The sequence below is a fragment of the Corapipo altera genome, unplaced genomic scaffold (genome assembly GCF_003945725.1).
Source record: "Corapipo altera isolate COAL_440 unplaced genomic scaffold, ASM394572v1 22, whole genome shotgun sequence".
Lineage (NCBI taxonomy): Eukaryota > Metazoa > Chordata > Aves > Passeriformes > Pipridae > Corapipo > Corapipo altera.
The window spans coordinates 8,119,483-8,139,962 of record NW_020884886.1 but is presented as its reverse complement, the minus strand read 5'-3'; the positions used below and the strand labels follow the sequence as shown (position 1 = coordinate 8,139,962).

The 20,480-nt window shown below is 36.0% G+C and overlaps 1 protein-coding gene across 11 annotated transcripts in view; it reads right to left on the bottom strand.

Moving 5' to 3' along the window:
- Positions 1–238: 238 nt before the first annotated feature.
- SLIT2 (slit guidance ligand 2) overlaps positions 239–20,480 on the bottom strand; it is a 265,788-nt gene continuing 245,546 nt past the window's right edge. For 8 of the 11 annotated variants that reach the window (XM_027642798.1, XM_027642793.1, XM_027642796.1 and 5 more), the window contains 4 exons: positions 14,047–14,201; positions 7,594–7,882; positions 3,172–3,383; positions 239–2,068 (listed from right to left, as the gene is read on the bottom strand). In XM_027642798.1, the coding sequence (XP_027498599.1) occupies positions 1,827–2,068; positions 3,172–3,383; positions 7,594–7,882; positions 14,047–14,201 (898 nt within the window). In that variant the 3' untranslated portion in view covers positions 239–1,826. Of the gene's footprint in view, positions 2,069–2,724; positions 2,814–3,171; positions 3,384–7,593; positions 7,883–14,046; positions 14,202–20,480 lie in introns of all 11 variants that reach the window. The other 3 variants (XM_027642801.1, XM_027642803.1, XM_027642804.1) reach the window with 3 other exon arrangements.

Genomic DNA, 20,480 nt, shown 5'->3' with positions numbered 1-20,480 from the left:
TTCTCAATTTTGGTATAAGTTCATCTGATTTCATAATGCACAGACACTTTCAGATGTCACTGCCTCTAGGTGTAATAATCGCAAGATAATTCCTTCTTCAGATTTTCAGTACTGAATACATGGGATCTAAGGTTGGGTTTTATTCTGTCTTTTACCAAATATTCTTTGCAACAGATGTTTAATTAAAGGCTGCTAAACAATTTAAACTTCTCAGAAGAATACAAATAAGAGCTGTAAATGAAGTAAATATCTGTTTAATTTACAAACATCAGTAGCATTACTGATATCAGTCCAAATATGACAAAGCACACTGCATTACACATGTACATCTAACTTTTTTGTAAAAAAAATAATAAAATAAAATTGAAAAAACATCTGCATTTTTTACAGGGTACCCTGGGTTTTACTGAAAGAAGAACACAACCCACTACTGATTACCAATTCTACATTATAATTTAGCAGCAACATGTTAACATGGGGAACATTAGGGCAGTAAAGTAGTTTTATTATTTGGGGAAAGTCACAGTTCTTGATAGCACAGCCTTTTTTTCTTTTTTTATAAAAAAGGTAAAGAGTTCCATGGGAATATTAATTTATAAAGATCTATCTTCTAATGTCATTTTCTACACGCCATCTTATTTTCTGTAAGTACTGTATATAGGGAAAATTAACTTCTCTACAATTGCCATCTAGTGTAAAGTCATACATTATGGGTTCTTGGAAGGTGCCTGAATATCTGCTGTATGTGAATCCGCAGATTGTCACCACTTTCAATTCAGTGACACCAATTGGTCAGATTCTAAGGAAAAGTAAAAGGGAATGGAAAGGAGAAAACAGACTGAAAACATTTACCCCAAGACGACATGCTACGTTAGTTCTATTGCAAAAAATCCTGATTTTTAAGTCCTTTAAAAAAAATTACAAAAATACTGGGACAAATATAAATTAATATATATTAAAGCATTGAAAAACAGTAAAAGGGATGGCCTAAAAGGGTTAAGTACAATGTACTTTGATACAATAAATATTTCTCAATGAAACTGAATACTGTATAGAGTTGTTTAGAACTCATAAAACCAGAAATCCATATTATTACTAATTTATCCATCAATAATCTATTTTATCATCCCCAAAACATTTATATTACAAAAAATTAATACTGGAAAAGGGAAGATAAACACTTTTTTTTCTGCTTCTTTTGCTAACATGCTGACATAAAAGTATACATCATCAGGAGATTTCAGGATTATAGTATATTCTTGTATCTCCTATTTCCCATTCATTAAGTGGGACACCATCTTTTCAAGATGCTTAATAATTCCAAAGACAAAATGTGTTTCAATTGTTATTTCTATATAATCTGATTCTTTTCTCTCATAATACTTCCTCATCCATAGGTAAGTGATTGGTATGGTCTGTCAAGACAATAAAATATACTGATACGGAAGTGAAAAAACAAGCCTTGTGTTCTGGTCAATTTTTCATCTCTGAGCTGTTAAGTTGAAAGTCACATGTGTATAGTGTCAGTGTATCTTCAGCATGTTATAAAGAAGAATCCATGTTAAAAGCAGTTAAAATTTCCCATCTCTGTTGCAATGTTACCAGGTCTTTTTTTTTCTTCAAAGGTCCTCTTGGGTATGAGAAGTCTCAGTTCAAGCACTTGAATCTTTTTTTTCAGTGAAGAAAAAGTCTTTATTCTCATAATAAAAATAAGTCTGTTCTGTATTTTACAATATATTTCAAATATTTCCACTATGAAGCATTAATTAGTCCGACACGGTCAATAAGTATACAACATTTTCAAAAGACAAGTGTGACAGGGACACTTAGGAGGGACAATTTGTACAGCCACACTTCACCACTTTTTCAACCTCGTCCACAAACGATGACCCGTCAGTGCATTCAAAAGAGTATTTCCGTCTCTTGCTCCTTAGTGGTCCACAGCACTGCCCGGTTGAACATCCTCCTTTACATTCTAGTCTCGATACCTTCTTGGTCGTCTGGCACGCAGCATACCCTTGCTGCTTTTGGTAGTAATCTCGGACTCGTTCCCCTCGACAAGAGATTTCTGTAGAAAACAACATTTAAAATAAGAGATATGCTTTTGAGACATAGGTGAAAGAAAGGTTGACATTGCTAAGGAAGATGCTGTGTTACTATTTGCATTTGGGATTGATATTTAAAGTTTCACTCAGACTGTATGTTGGAAACTAGTGGTTCTACCAAACGTAATTTGATTAATGCTGGTTTTTTATTCCCTATACCTCCTGTTTTCAGTAAAGCTTATATTATGTATATGTAAACCATAAATACGAAGCTATTACAATGACAAGAAAATTGGAAGCTTAAATCTTTTCTTCTTTTATAAAAATACACATCTTCTGTTCCTACATTGCTTGCAGCTGGTTCTGTTTACCATAGGGAAATGTTTCAGAGAGCATGCAATTTAATTTATTAGACCTGGAGTTTAATATTATTCAAACTCTTATTTAATATAAGTTACATTCCACTAACTTCATAAATTACTGAGGTATAAAGCCTGCTAAAAATGAGACATCTGTTAAAAGTTCTACAACTATATTCTTCTGTTCTACTCACATCTATGTACAATACAAAATAAATGCCATCTGGGGTAAGGGAAAGAGAGGGAGAGGGAGAGCTTTGATAGACAAAGGAAAAAGAAAAAGGTAGGGGGAAAAGTCATCCTGTTTTCATCCATCTCACCTGCATAATTCGCTGTGATAAATCAGTTGAAGCTGAGAGGTCAAAAGTAGAGTTTGTGATAAAACTAGGAGCAGAATCATTGGATTTGGCTTCTCAGTTGCAGAAGGTAGAGGAACAATAAATACAGAAAGATACAGCAGGTAAAAGGTAATAGTTAAATATAGTAAAAATGTGTTTCTGAATAAAGGCAAAAAAAATGTTTTCACAGCAAAACATTTGATGAAAAAATCCTCAAAATGTAAACAAATTCATGGGAAAGGTTTGATCTTTCTCTCACCAAGATAAAGTCTTATGGTAGAAAAAAAAAAAGCAACAAATATGTGTGTTGTGGAAAAAAAAATTTGGTCATGTTTTTGACTGTTCATGTGTTTGGTTGTTCATGTTTTAATAAAAAAAAAGCTATTTTCTAAGACCACAACAACAACAACATTACTTATTTTTTTTTACCTTTATCACAGCTGTCCCCCGTGTATCCGCTGCCGCATTCGCAATATGGTTTCCCAAGTCCTGAAAGCCTACATTTGCCATGTTTACACTTGATGGATTGGCAGGGGTTAAACAGCATTTCCTCTTCATCACAGAGGACTCCCCCATGTCCCTGCAGGCATTTACAACTGTATGAAAATGCATTGATCGGCAAGCAGGTACCATGCACACATCTACAGGGGAAACAAGCCCAAGAGAATAAAAATAAATTATTCATCAAAATTCAGGCTAAGCAACATTAACTACAAATACTTTGGACTGTACTCAGAAGAAATTGCTTTTGTTTCTAATGGACTTTTTCAGTGAGATGCAGTGAAGTGGTTTAATTGGTATGCAGGTTTACACAAAACAAGCTGCAGTACAAAACTCTCTCTCGCCAGAAAATAGCCACTGTAGATGTGTTATGGAAGACTTTTACAGGTCACAGTTACTGAAAACAACATTTCTTGTCTACCTAGATTTTCAGCATGCTTTTGAGAAGAACATAGCAAAATCAAGCCACAGAAAAATGATACTCACCTGAAATTCTGGTTCATGTATCATTTAAAAGAAAGCCCAAATTGTCAATCATGAAGTATGGGGCTCCCAGCACAAGGACAGGTCAGGCACTTCCTAACAGAAACTTTTCTGACCCAAGCAGTGGCAGTTTCAAAGCTGAACACGTGCTTCCCCTTCAAATATTTTAGTCTGCATTGCCAGCTGCCAATAGCAGCGTCTTAAAATGTATGAGGCAGGTGTTTGCTTCACTGCAAGACAACAGCACTCATCTAGTTCTCATGCAGAAGCCCACACTAGATAAGGTCTCATATTATCAAGTCTCACCCAGGGTGATTACACTAGGTAATCTCTCAGTTGAGCTTTAGTAAACATTTGTGGCAGCATCGAATCTTGTTAGACAAAAAAAATATTGTGAGTTAAGCTGCATCTGCTAAGTTCTGACATACAGTAATATGGGAATGCACAGCTGGTCTTATTTCTCTTTGAGAGTGAGGTGGTGGTTCCCAAAAGGAGGATGTTTAGTTACCTATTCCTAGGTGTAAGCTGAACATTAGGGGATTTCATCTTCTGAAAACATCACCAATGACTTGGAATGAAATCACTTTCCTTTGTTCCTTTGGTAGTACAGGGTCAATAACTTTCTTCCTAGATATAATGCTAGTCTCTTAAACTGTTGCATTGACAGACAAGTTTTCTATCTGCATATTGCTTCCCAGGGAAATACCTGGGAATCTTCACCACAGTGAAGTGTTGGGAGGAATGCAATCGTGATACTCAAGACCACAGTCACCTTTCCTGATGTTTCTCCTCTCTAAGGAGAAGTTTTAGATTAAAACGAGAAGTTTTAGATTTAAATGAGAAGTTTTAGATTAAAAAAACAAAAGAAATAAAAATCCTATTTGATCTAAAATAAAATAATTTGTTTCAATTTGAAGATGGCAAAAATTAATCTAAAATTGCATGCCATAGTAAAAGGAGAATTCTGAGTAACATCTCATTTTGAAATTTTTTAGCTAACATATTCTGTATTCCTGAAAACTTTTTTCTTTGTTCTCTACTCCTTCAGTAAATAAGAGATTTGGTAAAATTGAAAAGTGCACAATACTTTTCATCTCTGAAAAACTTGCATTAACTATTTACAATAGTTTCATTTTATAAAGATCAAGAAGTTCCACTCATCAGTGAAGTCTCCATTACTATTCTCCGTCTGTACTTCTAATTCTGTGCAAGTGCTTTAGGCACGGTTTAACTTCAGAGGAAAAAAGAGTGTGTGGACTCAGTTTCATAACAGGATATTTAAACAGAAGGCACAACACATAGCCTCCACTCACATAACCAGTTTGGGATTAAAAATTGCAAATATAAAACTGATATCTTAAGCACCTCCAGCTTTCCTATTAGTCTGTATTTTGAAGGAACTGTGTTCCCTACAAAAATTACAAATTGTTTCTGTGGTTGAAGTCTGATATTCCAGGACTTATTAAGAAATTCAAAATTGAAGGCTTAGACAGTATCACAGAGCAGATAGCTTTTGTTTAGTTTTCATTATGTTCAGCATTTGATCTGTTCACCATTTACAAAACATCTGCTTTTAGGACATCTGATCTATGAAGTTACTCAGGTGGCACTGACATTAAGTCATATTCTATACAGGCTACTTTAAATATCAAAGCAATCTGTGCCAGGATCTTTGGCAAAGTTTTGCTTGCCCTAGAAGATGATTAAATCTTAGCTAATGCCAGCTCTCATACTTTTGTTTCCACCTGCTCTTTGAATATCTACATTTCATCTTCAGACTGTACTGAAAGGAACATCAAGCTAAGTGCAAACTCTTGGGCACAATTTCATCTCATCTAATTTTAGGTACCTCTGTCAGGCACTCAAGTTAGATGTATAATTGCCATAAGCTCCATACACAGTCATAGACAGAAATAAACTTATCCAGGGGGTGATTAGGCAAACTGAAGTCTAGTTTACTCTTTTGAAATGTGTTTATTCCTTTATTGACTAGAGAAAAAATTTTGGTCACTATGTTTTGAATTCAAGCACCTGGAGTTAGGTAAAATAAATCTAAGTCTTAAGCCTTTTCATGATTTGCAGGGATCTCTAAAAGATAACCTATATTTTTGAAACAGAGATCATAGTGACAACTCTGTTTCTCAGATAAAGCAGAATGTTGTACTGTGTTAGAGGGAGACAAGGTATCTATTCAATAGACACAATTTAGAGATGAATCAAGAAATACAGAATCAAAATCCCCAGGAACTAAAGAACAACAAAGCCCACCTTCACTCAAAATACACAATTTTGGTTTGGCTTTCTCTCTTAAAAGCTCATAGCACTGTATACAGCTTAAACAAAACCAATACCTCCGAGAGCAAACAAAATATTAATGCTATGTTCACTTAATTCTACCTTTGATACTGCCTGTATCTGATACTGATATCTTTGTAATTTGCTGCAAAAAAGCAGTCAGTTTGGGTGCTGATGTGCACAGTTATAAGAACCTCTGAAGAATCTAATATTTCATGGATAGTTTAAAGAAATTCTCTGGCTTTTCTTATAGTAGGACTCGTGGTTACAGCTTGAGGTTATTTTTCACTCCTGAAGTATAAAATGGATATGATAAAAGTTGTCACCTGCTGTGACTCCCTTTCATTGAAGTTACTGTGAAAGAGGACACAGAGTAAGAAAGAGATCTGTAAACAATGAAATTCTATAATGATATGCTTCAAAAATTCACTGTTCTAGCTCTGGGAAGAGTTCAAAACTTAATGATACTGAAAGTCTATAACCAATGTAAACAATGCTAACAGCATTGTAAAGCATGCTAACTGCTGTATAAAGCTTTAAAGCATCAGACTCTCCACACATGATGTGAAAAGATCACTTAAACATCATTTTAAATGGGACTTGAAAACCATCTTACTAGAAACTCTTAGCAAACTCAAGCCACTGGTCCTTAGTTTGTAAAATGTTACATAGGCCAGAGCACTGAAAAAAACAGCAGCCAAAAGATTCAAGCAGGCCTACTTTACTCTAAAAAAACACCCAACCAAAGCCAAAATCCAAAAAGTTGTTTGCCAAGCTGTAATGGGGACAGTGGTAAGGACAAACAGAATGATGTCTTGTTGCCCAAGGTCAATAAATCCTGAAGAACTCTGAACTTCCGAAGTTTCTGATCTTCTTGTGCTGGGTATCCATGAACTAAATAATTGAATCTTTCTCTACAGTAAATTTAAAAGATGTATATGCATAAATATCAATACTGTCGTACACATATATATCTATCTTTTTCTCTCTCTACAAATTTATATACATGAACTTGTCTATAGACATATATAAAATGTCCAAACTAGAATTAGCAAACAGAATTAGCACACAAGGACTTAAACAAAAGTTTACCATAAAGACCAAAATCTATTTTCCTGCTAAAACCTGGGGTATTATGAAAATATAAAATATCAGATATGTCATATCAAAATTTTTAAACAGAGTAGACAATATTAATATTATTAATAACAATAATAATATTATTTCTTCATTCTATACAATTATAAGTAAGCAAATAGAATTGTTTCCCTTTGCAACTTCTTCAAAATGCTTTTTGTACCAAGGGTCATGAGTGCAACTCATTACAGAAGCAGCCCATACAGAAGTAGGTAAGAGCACCTCCCAGGTTTTAGGCAAAACTGATTCCCTAAATTGGGAACTTTTCCTCATTAGGTTTATGGAAAGAATAAACTATAACTGGAATGCTGTTTTCATTTTTACATGCCCCGGCTATTTTGCTTTTGCAAGTGTGAACTTTTATGAAAAAAAATACACATAATAGAAGACTTATATGCATAATATACTACTGTTCTGTCTTGAGGGAAGACATACTTATTTCCAAGACACGGGTCGTTAGTTTGTTGATCACAGAGGGGTCCAGTCCATCCTCCTTCGCACTCACAGGAAAAGCCTGACTGGCTGGTAGCATGGCATGTTCCATGCACACAAACTTTTTTATGACAAGGCTCACAACCTGGCAGAATTCCCACTTGCAGTGGCACATTTCTGAAGTCCTGAAGTTCACTGTTGATATACAGATTACGGATGCAGCCATGAAAGCTAGTGCCGTTCTGTCCCGGAGACTGGCGTAAAGCTGCTATGTTATTTTTCACAGGCATGCCTAGAAAATCAATAATAGCAAATAATCAGTGTAGTCATTGTTACAATTTTCTGTACCACTTTCCCTATCTTTTAGACATTTTTAAAGAAAGATTTCTTCTTAATTAATTATTCTTAGATACTCAGACTACAACCATAAACTAGTGATGAACAATCAACTGGAAATTGTCCTGGTTGTCAAGTATGCATGTAAATCAGCTTCAAACCTGCAAGTCTCTAGGTCACACTTCAGACCTCATCATACAAGAACCTCAGAACTCTGAGAAGGTCAGCTAGATGCCTGGTTTTGAGCTAGTGAAGTTAAGTCCAGGTTAGCACATAATTTCTGAATCTCAGAAAAACAGCAGGTGATGATTTTTTGTAAGATAAGATACTCAGATCCAGAAGAATTTAGTAAGACCAGTTCATCAAATTGGAGCTGCCACACACATTTCAAATGTGAAATTTTACTATGGAAAATATCTTGGAAAGAAATTTTAACAGATGAGGTTCCATTACTTTCAAAAATACTTTTGTTTAGAATGTCTCAAAAACAGATTAATAAAATAAAAATAAAAGACACTTGCAGTTTGCCCTTACAGTCTAAAAGAGTCAATAATAAAAATAATTTAACATTAAACTACTTTTGTGTATATATTTCCAAATGTTGATCATTTTCAAGGTAATTCTTTGGTTAGAGTCTACAGCTTTTACAGGTGTATATGTGATGCAGTTATCATGTTATGATTGGTTAATCATTTAAGATTAATTCAGAAGGAACATTATTCTTGAACCTTGTTTTCTTGTAAAAATGAAGGTTCTTCTACTCCTACATCCTGTTTTCTTTTTTTTTGTTGTTGTTGTTTTTTTGTTTTGTTTTGTTTTGTTTTTAACTTATTGCCAACATACTGGCCTATAAGTAGGTAGTCCTTAAGATATTACTTTCCAATCATGAATACACAAATGCCTAACTACCTCCTGAGACTCACAAACAGAGGAAAACAAAGTGCACTGAGCGTTAGGAAAGGATCTGGTTTTACCTGTAAATAAATATTTGTATTAACTGGATTGTTTCTAAGCAAAGTTAACAGTTTTCATTCTGGTACTTAGATAATGACAGAAAGTGGCAATGTTCTGCATAGCTGCTCCTTAACCATGTAAACTGATACTTCTAATGACATTCTATAGTTACTCTGAACAATTAGGAGTAATGCAGAAGTGCTGTGCAACCTAATCAAATAGACCTGCCTTTCATTTAGAGGTTATTGTAATTTCATTTGTGCTAGGCTTCAGTGATTATAGAAATGAACAACATCGCATCCATACTGTTGAAGAGCCTAACCTTCTTTGATCTTATCAGTTAAGGAAATGCACTGGTTTTGTGTGGCAGGGTTTTGATAGCAGGGAGGCTATGAGGTGGCTTCTGTGAGAAGCTGCCAGACCTGCTGCTGGCCAAGGTCGAGCCACTCAGTGACAGTGGTAATACCTCTGTGATAACATATCTAAAAAGGAGAAAAACCCAAACGAGTCCTTGTGCAGAAGTAATTGTGGCCAGAGAGAAGTGAGAGTAAGTAAGAGGGACAACTCTGCAGACACCAAAGTCAGAGAAGCAGGAGGTGCTCCAGGTGCCAGAGCTGAGATTCCCCTGCAGCCTGCCCATGGTGCAGCCCATGGTGACGCAGCTGTCCCCCTGCAGCCCATGGAGGTCCATGGGGGAGCAGAGATCTATCTGCAGCCCATGCAGGAGCCTTACACCAGAGCAGGTGGATGCTTGAAAAGAGACTGTGACCCCATGGGAAGCCTGTGTTGGAGCAGACTCCTGGGAGGACTTGTGGAACTGTGGAGAGAGAAGCCCACACTGGAGCATGTTTTCTATTGGTCCTGTGGGGGACCCACACTGGAGCAGCCTGTTCCTGAAAGACTGTACCCTGTGGGGAAAAAGGGACCCATGCTGGAACAGTTCATGCAGAACCACAACCCGTGGGAAGGACTCACATTGGTTCCCACTGGAGGGACCTCACGCTGGAGCAGGAGAAGGACTCCTCTCCCTGAGGAGGAAGCAGTGGCAGAAACAACATGTGATGATCTGACTGTAACCCACATTCCCTGTTTACCTGCGTTGATTGAGGGAAGGAGGTAGAGAATCAGGAATAAAGTTAAGCCCAGGAAGGAGAGAGGGGAGGGAGGAGGGTGTCTTTATGAATTTTTTTACTTCTCATTATCCTACTGTGATTTTGATTGATAATAAATTCAATCAATTTCTTCAGGTGTAGTCTGCTTTGCCTGTGACAGTAATTGGTGAGTGACCTCTCCCCGTCCTCACCTCAACTCATGAGCTTTCATTATATATTCTCTCCCCTGTCCTGTTGAGGAGAAGAGTGATAGAGAGGCTTTGGTGGGCACCTGGCATCTAGCCCAGGTCAAACTACCACAGTAAAATTGGCATGGAACTATTGTATTAAAGGACTGAGACTGCAAACGATCATGAGTTCCCATTTCCTCACATCTACTTGCCATTTTTGCAAACCATGGACAAGGTAGAGTCATCAAGGCCCCTTCACACTATTGTCTCTTGAAAGCAACACTCAGAAAATGTTTAGGCATATGACTTGAAGTATCTCATAGCAGAACAGATGCACTGAAATTACCCTTTGTAAAAATAAAAGGTGTATAAAGCTAAGCACATCAATGCAATGCTAAACTAGCTGTTATACTTGTGTGAGGAAATTTAGATGTTATTTCTGGGAACCATATAAGCATGTATGATACCAGGTAAAAGCAGGTATATCACACATGATTCAGAGATTTTTTTGTCTTTAATCTCTAATAAGGAAGACATTTGGAAATACAATGCAAGCATATACACAAGCTTTTAGCCTATACACTTTTTGCTTCTTCCAGCAAGTTACCAAATGTTAGAAGGCCAAAGTGTGTGCAAAAACTTTAGCAATATTTCTTAGATAATTTTTATATAAAGGTTCTTTACCAGTTAGGAAAGAACTGCCGTAGAAACAACACAGAGAAATATTTCAGACCTATTTTTGGTAAGGTAAGAGAGTAGTTCCCATCCTCTTTTGAGCTTTTGGTCACTGAACCTGACTACAAATCAATTACTGCTCAAGGAGGTAAATGGTAAGACCTCTATTAAATAAGTCATACAGTAAAACTGTCAAAATTAGTACCTCATTCTAGAAGCTGCTAGAAATGAGCAGGCACAAATGAGAAGCAGCTGATACCCTACCTATCTCAGAAACAGGGACATCCATGAAACAAGAGGCCACTCTCAACTAGTGAAATATGCCCTAATTTCTAAGAGAAGAATGTGAAGTATCAGTGATGTCTGTGATGCCTTTGAAGAATTTTTGAGAAGAAACAGATTGTCCCTTAAGACTTCTTACAAAAAGACATGGGTTTGCAATATGATTTACTGAAATTTGTTATAGAAAGACTGAAAAATATCTAGTGTGCGTATTCTGACCACACAAAAGAGCCATACAGTTGGAAAAAGGTAAAAAAAAAAGTTTAAATCAATTAGCTCAGTTTTTTTGGTAAAAATAATGTTTAGTTACTTCTTCTGAACCAACTTAAATATTGTGACCCAAGAGTAACATTGAAAAAAACCAAAAAAGAAGCTGAGGGGAGGCAGGGAGAGAGGGAATAAGAGGGAATGAAAAGGAATGAAAGCGCATACCATACAAGGGCTTGCTGTCAAGTCTCAATTTCATCCTGCCAGCTGAGGTGATGCTTATAAGAAATGCCATTTTAGCAGGAAAGTGGCAAGAGTAAGCGTAAGCTACGTGATGATATAGGTGTCAAACTAAAATTTTGGCAAAGATAAAAATACTGCATAAAATCCTAGTGAGAATTTAAGGTCTTAACTGATGGAAATGTGTGATCAAATTCTCTAAAAATCTAGATACAGTTGGATAAGAAAAAAATTAATGACTCTCAAAAAGATGGGTAAAGAAAGATACAAGAGTGGTAAGTAACTGGCTCAAGAATTTTAAAATTGTAAGTAGATAAATTAGATAAACATAGATAAAGAACAGAAAATCTTAAGAGCTGACCATCAACCTACTGGGTTTTTTTCCTTTATTTTGTTATAATGTTCTTATAATATTGGTTTTCAATTTTTTTGGGGCCAACATTTTCTATGAAAGTAGAAATAATTGTCTGCTTGAATCCTGAACATGAAGAATTGAAATAGAAGAAACACAGGACCTCTCTGAAGAACATGCACTAGAACAAAAAAGACTGCCGCTCTTAGGAATCAAACCAATTTTCTGACTTGTACTTAGATTACAGAGGCCCATCAGGATTCCAACAGGAACTTAAAAAATTTATTCTTCTGCTACTTCTAAATGACGAGGCAGATGAGTAAGATTCTGCTAACGGAGGCACAGATCTTCAAGGTGAAGAAGCAAGGAAGAGAACCATATGTCACAAATCATCATCTCAGTGTCAAGAATGTGCCCTGAATGAATGTTTATAGTTGGCAGTGTAGCCTCATTTCATCAAAAGGTGCCTGTAATAGACAGGGGGATTGTTTTGCACTAAGTTCAGCTTTCAAGTAGTACAAATGGCCTCAGCAGTCATTAAACAAAGTTATGTTGACAATACAAGTAAGCAAGAATACACTGACTTATTAAAATGTAGGACCAACTCTTCTTCCAAAAAATAGCAGCACAGGATACTGTGTAAACAACGGAGGTGATACACATGAAAAAATGCAATGTGCTTCCACAGAGCAATCTTCCTTTGAAGATTCATGACGTGAAGCAATTTTAAAGGCAGCTAATACATTTGATAACATTAATTCTTTTCTCTGTTAGTATGCAGAGGGATGGCTAACACTGAATTCTATCTTACAATTCTTCCCATTTTAGATGGGAGAATGCAATGTCAAAATTTGAAAAGATCTGACAAAAACCTGAAGTGTTTCAAGGGAATAATTGGAATTTTCAGATAAGTTATGTTACTTCTCATCACTTGTAACTTGTTATACCAGTTTTATAGGAGAAATAGTCAATTCTTGATTAGGATCAAAAGCGGCTGGTTTTATTTTCCATTAGAGATAAATCTGAGCAAGTACCCTGAGCTTTTCTGTGTATGTAGAAAGAGGATAACTAGCACCTTTTCTAGAGAAAATAGTCATCTCACAAATGCATTACTGGTAGCATAATTTTTTGCAAGGAGGTAAGATGCTTAAGTCTAAAATGTTATTCTCAGACAAAAGAAAGTTCTTAAGAATTAGACAAAATGAAAAAGAAAGTAGGTGTTCTTTTTACAGAAAGAACAGATCAGAAGGAGATTCCTTACATGCCTCCTGTAAGACCATAAGGTTAAAGCAGAACCTGAAAACTGGTAGAAGATAAGCAGTATTTAAAAACCATGCTGAATCTCTGATCACTAAGAACTTAAACTTGCTACCAAGGTGAGAAAGGAGGCACAAAGTGGTGGCTGAATTTTCTGACTTTTACTTAGATTACAGAGGCCCATCAGGATTCCAACAGGAACTGCTGGTTAAAACAGTGTGCTTGAATCCGTAGTTCTACAGAGTATATTCCACCAAATGATCAAAAAATTTTCAAATATTTTAGCTCTACCAGTTTTACTTAAACAAACCACTCTTTCTTCTCAAAACAAACAAACAAATAAAAAACAAGCCCGGCCACATACTGTGAGGCAGCTGTCCAGTTGGTTCCCTTCTTACCTAGTGTCCTAACTCCTATCAATCCTAAGCAGTAAGATCTCTAGACATAAATTATATTTCATTGCTTTATACCTTGCTATCATTTCCTGCAGATACCTGTACAGTGAAATAGTGAAATGTAAATGTAAACATGAGCAAAACAGAACGCTACCGCTCTATACTTTCTGAATAGGTATTAATAAATCTTCATGTAGCTAAACAATGCTAAGCACTCTTCTTCAGTATAATAAAATGTTAAGTAACAGTAGAAAATTACAGAATTTTGCAGTGGTAAAAATAAACGTAATTATAAAAAAGCAATAGGTGCAGTTTGAGGGCATACTATTTGAAACTATTGAGATAAACTGCTTGTGTTTTATCTTAAGGTGTTAGTTATCCCAATGAATGAGTCTCTTACCATGTGTTTATCAAGGCATGTTACCAGAGTAAATTAGCTATGATACTTCTAGTAAGAAGCAGTAAGATCCTCTTACCTCCTACATACAGCGGAGAATCAAAATTCAGAGTGGATTGCTTGGACAAATTGGTAATTATCTTGGGGCTTCCTCCATCAATAGATAAAGATAGAATCTGATCCATAGCTAGCAGCTCCACAATGTGGAAATTGCCATCATTAATTGTTTCCACACTGCAAAATAAAATGAATATTAAACAGTTTATGGTCTGGTTAGAACAGTTTTTTTCCTTCATTCCTTGTGAGAGTTAATACAGTTTCAGAACAGAACTTCTCCAGAAGTGCAAGTCTCCTGAAAGCTAGCTTTTAAGCAAAGACATGCACATATGCCTAAAAGCTAATACAACACCCCTTCCTCTGCAACAGTGATCACAGGGCTGGAACACCTTTTCTATGAAGTTAGCTGAGACAATTGGGTTCATTCAACCTGGAGATGAGAAGGCTCTGGGTAAACCTTACAGCAGCTTTTCAATACTCAAAGGGGGCTTATAGGAAAGATGGAGAGAGACCTTTTACCAAAGCCTGTAGTAACAGGACCAGGGGTAACTCTTAAGAGAGGGTAGATTTAGATCAGATAGAATTTATAAAGTAAAAGAAGTAACATAAAGAAAAAAAAATAATATGAGGGTGGGTTAATATGAAACACTGGGACAGCTTGCCAGAGAATTTGTGGACTTGTTATTGGAAATGTTCAACAATGGCAAAGAATCCTAATTTTACTCCAAGATTGTATTTGTATGTGTGCCTCTGTGTATCCTAAATATTGCAGAGTATGGTTTACACATTTTGTAAGTACAAAGGCCTGAGTTGACTCCGGTGATACATAAATCTACTGTTTCATGAAATACGGAACCGCATCTAACCTTAGTCCTGCCCAACAAAATCATGTCATTGGTCCAAACAGCTCCACTGACACTACCTGTAAATTAATTTCTTATCTTTATTGGGCACAGTTATTTCTGTGTGTTTAGCATCTGGCTAGTACAGTGAATATAAATATTTCATTAATTTTTTCTTCTGCTTCCTAACAAGCTATGAACTCACTAGTAGGAGAATACTTGAAGGGTGTCAAGCAGAGAATGTTTGTTTCAAGCATGGTGCTTATGCTGTATAAGAGTAAGCCTATTCATGTTATTAGGGGCAAGAAATGGCTGCCTATGCTTATGAGCTGCAATATCTACACAGGAAGTGCTTAAGTGCAGGGTAACTACTCTGTGCTTGAACACGGTTTAAGTGCATCAGAGAAGGAAGAATATCATCACTCAGTTCTAGGACTGAATATATCATTGCACTTGCATAAATTGTATGCCCATTTTACACTGGAGAAATGAGAGCTGAATATATGGCTGTATGGAAGGTATGACAATGAGCTGTAGTCCAGAGACCAGACATTAAACCATTCCCATGAGAGACTTTATTTGTTTCAGGCCACCATCAAATGAGTGAGCTTAAGCCTTTGAAAAAAGTTATTCAAATGAACCAATTGTATGATAGCCTGAGATGGACTGAACGGTCACACAGTCAGTTCGCTCTTCTTATTGAGAAAGCAGTATAGCTGAAAGGGATTAGCTTCCTAAACCTCCAGGCAAAAATCAAGCAAATTACCTTAAAACGTCCTTAGTGATGTTTTAATTAACTTAACTGCTTTTGTCCTGGAACAGATCAGAAGCACACGTGGTTGCTTACAGCTGTGACACATTAAATAGCTTCTTAGTCATTTATTACCTACTCTATGTGAACAGCCTCTGCTCAATATGGATGAAAGGTCTGCATGGTAGCATGAATGCTTTACATAAACTCAGCTCTGTGTGAAAGTGCAAACATACGACAGAGCAGACACTGGCACAATAAACACTTTATGGGAGTTGGCAGGAGGGGGACTGCCAGTTTCTGTGGGGGGAAAGGAAAAGGTCAGGGTTCATCATTCCTAAAGACCCAGGTTTGCTCAAGGTATTAAGAGGTTTGTTTGCTGTGCTAAAGCAATAATAAAGATGCCATGATTAAATTATTTAACACATTTCAATGGATCCAGGAAAAAAATGTGCTAAGAAATCAAAGTGCATATGACTTTTTGATTTCAGGAAGCAAGAAACCCTAATATAATGTTCTTGTTTCAAGGAAACTTGTTATTCTACAGCTTATCAACCTTTCATACAATAGTATTTTAAAGAATGAGAGCAACACAGAAAATGCATTTTTATAGCAAGAGGTCATTCCAGGGATGTATAAAACACAATGTGTAAAAGGGAATGTGTCTCTGATAAGAGCAATTATTAAAAGCTTCTGGTTTAAACTGCTTTACTGGTAAAAATTTACTGCAGAGAGTGGAGCCCTTCTAGGTAAGGGTGGTTTAAATTAAAGGGGAAATAAACACAAGGCATATCTGTCCAATATTTCCTGCCAATGCACTTACATTACTTCTAGCCCATTTCCCACTGGAGAAATGAGACCTGAATGCATAGATCCTAATGAAAAGCTGTAAAAAAAACTGATTTAAGGCTTCTGGTATTCTGTAGAAGAATAATGATTTGGGAAGAAATATTTCCATATTTCCAATAAACATATGATGAAAACTAGTTTACAGAATCAAAAGGGTTTTCATTTTCTTTTGTGTAAAAAGCATTTAACATTTAAAAATTATGTCCAGACAGAACAAAATGCAAGTGGATCAACATTTTAAAAATAACCATCTCCAATGAACTAATATTCTTTATTGGTCTTGGCAGTGCCAACATCTCGTTTTGTTTCTCAGATTGACTATGACTGCTTTAGGGATGATGGCTCTTTCTGCGGTCAGGTCCCACTGGTAAGGCAGTTCTCATTCACTTTACACAGCTAGACTGATGTTATTGTTGATTCTTCATATTTATCATGATTGAATCATCTCTTTGTAACTTTGCATTGTTGTTACTGGAAGCACCTCTGTAGGCTTTACAGCTCCCATTTGACTCCTTTTCAACACACCGTTTCTTGACTGCCATTTATATTATAAAACTTCTATTTGAATCTCTCTACTGGCTGGGCTTTTTCTGGTTTTGTTTCTTTGGGGTTTTTTTTGTTTGTTTGTTTTTGGGGGTTTTTTTGCCTCTGCTTCAGGCATCTCATCATTGTTCAGTGGAGTACAACTTGCCTTATTCTTTTCCCTGTACGTGAATCCTCACTTTCTTAATGAAATTTCTAAATCTCTTGATAAAAATCTCAGTTTTTTAATATCCTTTCAGTCCTTCTCAGTGTAAGCAACTTTCCATCTTTGCAAATTATCTATCCTGTTACCAAACTGTTCTTTAACCATCATGGTTCCTAAACATTATTAGTTAAAATATTCTTTTGTCATCCTCATATCTCACTGATAAAACATAATATATTAATTTGTTTGCTTTTATAATTCATCACCCATTTGTACTGGATCTGTCTGGGAAGTTAATATTCTTCATAATACTAAGTATTTTATCTAAACTCATGATTTTTCTGACTTTTACTCTTTCTTTTCTCTTCCCCTGTCCAAGTGGGGGTGGTGGAAGGGGAGGTGAGTGAGTGGCTGTGCAGCACATAGTTGCCTACCAGGGTTAACCTATGACACTACTTCACAATATTATTTTAGTTATTTATAATTTTGGTAAACTTCAACTGTTTCTTCTAAAATTTTCCATACTGAATGGTGCAGGAAACTTATTTTTAGTTCTCGAAACATACCCAATAGTTTCCTAAAGTAAAGGAACATACTCCTACCTCTTATGGTTCTATTACCCCTGCCTTGCAGGTCATGACTTTTGGCAGTCAGCTGCCACCATGTCTATCCATTTGTCATCTTTCTGAAAATGCTCTGAGGCAAGGTGTTAAGATCTTGAAAATGTACTTCTGCACAAACTACTGGGCTAGATCCCCAAATTTTTGGTCCATGCTGGTTGTATTTCAGCACACAGATGATTAGCACCTTCTCTTCAGCTGTACTTCTGGACTGCAGTAGTACTTGCTGGATATAAGCCTGCCAACCCATTCACAGGGTAGGAATTGCCTTAGCTACTTCAACGTTATACTGACAGAGAACGAAACCGTGTGGTTTTCGTGCAGAAGCAGCAAAAACTAGGCCAACAGAGAAGGAAGAGAAAGAGTTAGGACTGCACAAGAAATAATTTGAATAATGCAAGCATCAGTAATGGATAGTAGTGGATTGTGAGGAAAACAGTACTGGAAATTGAGTCAAGGAGAAGGCTAAGACAAAATAGAGAAGAGGGAAAGCAAATGAATAGGTTAATGTAGATTATGTCTGTGAGCAGTTTTTTGAGCAAATGATCAGATCTAGTTGACTTAGAAAAAAATAAAGGGAGGGAAGAGAGGAAAGAAACCAAAAGGAGAGACTGAAGAAAAGACTGGAAACATGCCAGGAGACAGCTTTAACAGGTAACAAAGGTACAGAAAGACAATATGCAATGAATGGATGAAAAGAAGGTAAAGACCTTAAAAAGGGCAGGAAATATCATAAAGATTCTAGGAAGGTAGAACGGTAAGAACTGGAAATGATAAAGGGATTAGAGCACAATGTGTAAAAGACCCTATCCTACCACATATACCTTTCTAGAACCTGAAATAGAAATGAAATAATACGTAATTTGTACAAGGATCACTAGATGCACAAATATATATACAAATGTGGAAAGGTATATATGGCTTCCAACATACAGTCATGAAAATACAGAATTGTTTAGGTTGGAAAAGACCTCTAAATTCATGAAGTTCAACCTTTAAGCCAGCACTGCCAAGTCCACCACCAAACCATGTCACTAAACGCCACATCTATACTTTAAATACCTCCAGGACTGTGACTCCACCACTTCTCTGTGCAGCCTGTTCTAACGCTTGACAACCCCTTCTGTGAAGAAATTTTTCCCAATATCCAATCTAAAGCTCTCCTGGTGAAATGTGAGACTGTTCCCTCTTGTCCTATTGCTTGTTACTTGGGAGAAGAGACTGACCCCACACCTGGCTACAACCTCCTTTCAGATAGTTGTAAAGACAGATAAGGTCAGCCTTCCCTGAAGGGCACAAGGCTCCATTACAGTTGGACCATTACATGAAAGTTTTCAAATATCTCAGAAGCTCACCATCACACTTATTCAAAACAAAATGGAGGTTAATAATAATAGTACTTCCAGTGTGTATCTGCTTCACTAAACAACTGTGTCACACTGTAACACCTCACTACATTTATCATTCCTTTCTTTACTGCACCTGCAATCTTCATTTGTCACATAATTCAAAGGAGATGATCAACAATGTAGGGGAGATGCTTCTAATTGTTTTGTAACAATAACCTAATTGAGACTGTTCGTTAATTGGTTACTTTGTTATCAATCCCCATGTTTATGGTGTTTAATTTACCTGTGTGAGTAATGTTTTCCAGTCTTTCTCTAGAAAACTAAAATGGACAAGTGTGAATTACCAGTATTTATTGTATTCCAGCAATACCAGAGAAAGCATTAAATTTATGAGAAGGTAGTATATGTTCTGAATGGGAAGAAGTATTCTCAATAGATTAAACAAATGAGAGCCAAAATAACTTTAAACTACATATGACCCTGATTCCTATTGCTTCTTATTCTCAGACAGATGTACCTATCAAAAAAAAAATCAACAAAAATAATTAAAACCCTGAAAAAAAAAATAATCAAAACTTCTTCTTTAGCCCTATCCCAGATAGAAAAGAAAAATAATATTATTTTGAATTGTAGTAATTTGAAAAAAGTGAATGTTTGATGCAATTTTAAATTTGTGTTTGGTACTTCAATCTCTTGTAAAGTCAAATCCAATTTTAATATATGAAAATTTATACAATTAATATACATATACTACCTCCACATGTTAAACCATTTCATGGAATTGTAAGGAGACTTTATGAAATACATAGCACATCAAAAAATAAAAGCAACCTTAAGATGCTTATTGGAGAAGGCTATGTTTTTTCTAAACAACTTTATGTTGTATTTTATGGGCATGATTTTTTTTCTGGGGAATGCTTTTAGTAATCTACTAAAAACACAGTTCCCTTAGTGTTATTATCTAACAAAGTTTAGCATTGTTTCCCTGCTATATAAACTTGAGCTTTTGATTTTATATTGCCATATGAGTGCAATCATTTCTAAAAATCATTTATTTTCAGTGAAATATCTGTAATAGAATGCAGAACAGTGTCAGCTGTTACAAACACTAGAAAGTAATTATACACTAGATATGATTTTATAACCCTAAAGGTGTAAATGCAGTAAAAATAAGATCTATGGAAAACTGATTTAACATATCCCTTTTACTTCTGAAGGTATTTTTAGCAACAAGAGGGCAGTCAATGCCAAGAAGTGATGGCTGTTGTCTCTTTGCTCTCTCTTGCAATGTCTGTCTGCAAATTCTTGTGAAGTTATATAATACCTCCCCATAAATTCAGGTGGTAATTTTTCAGAG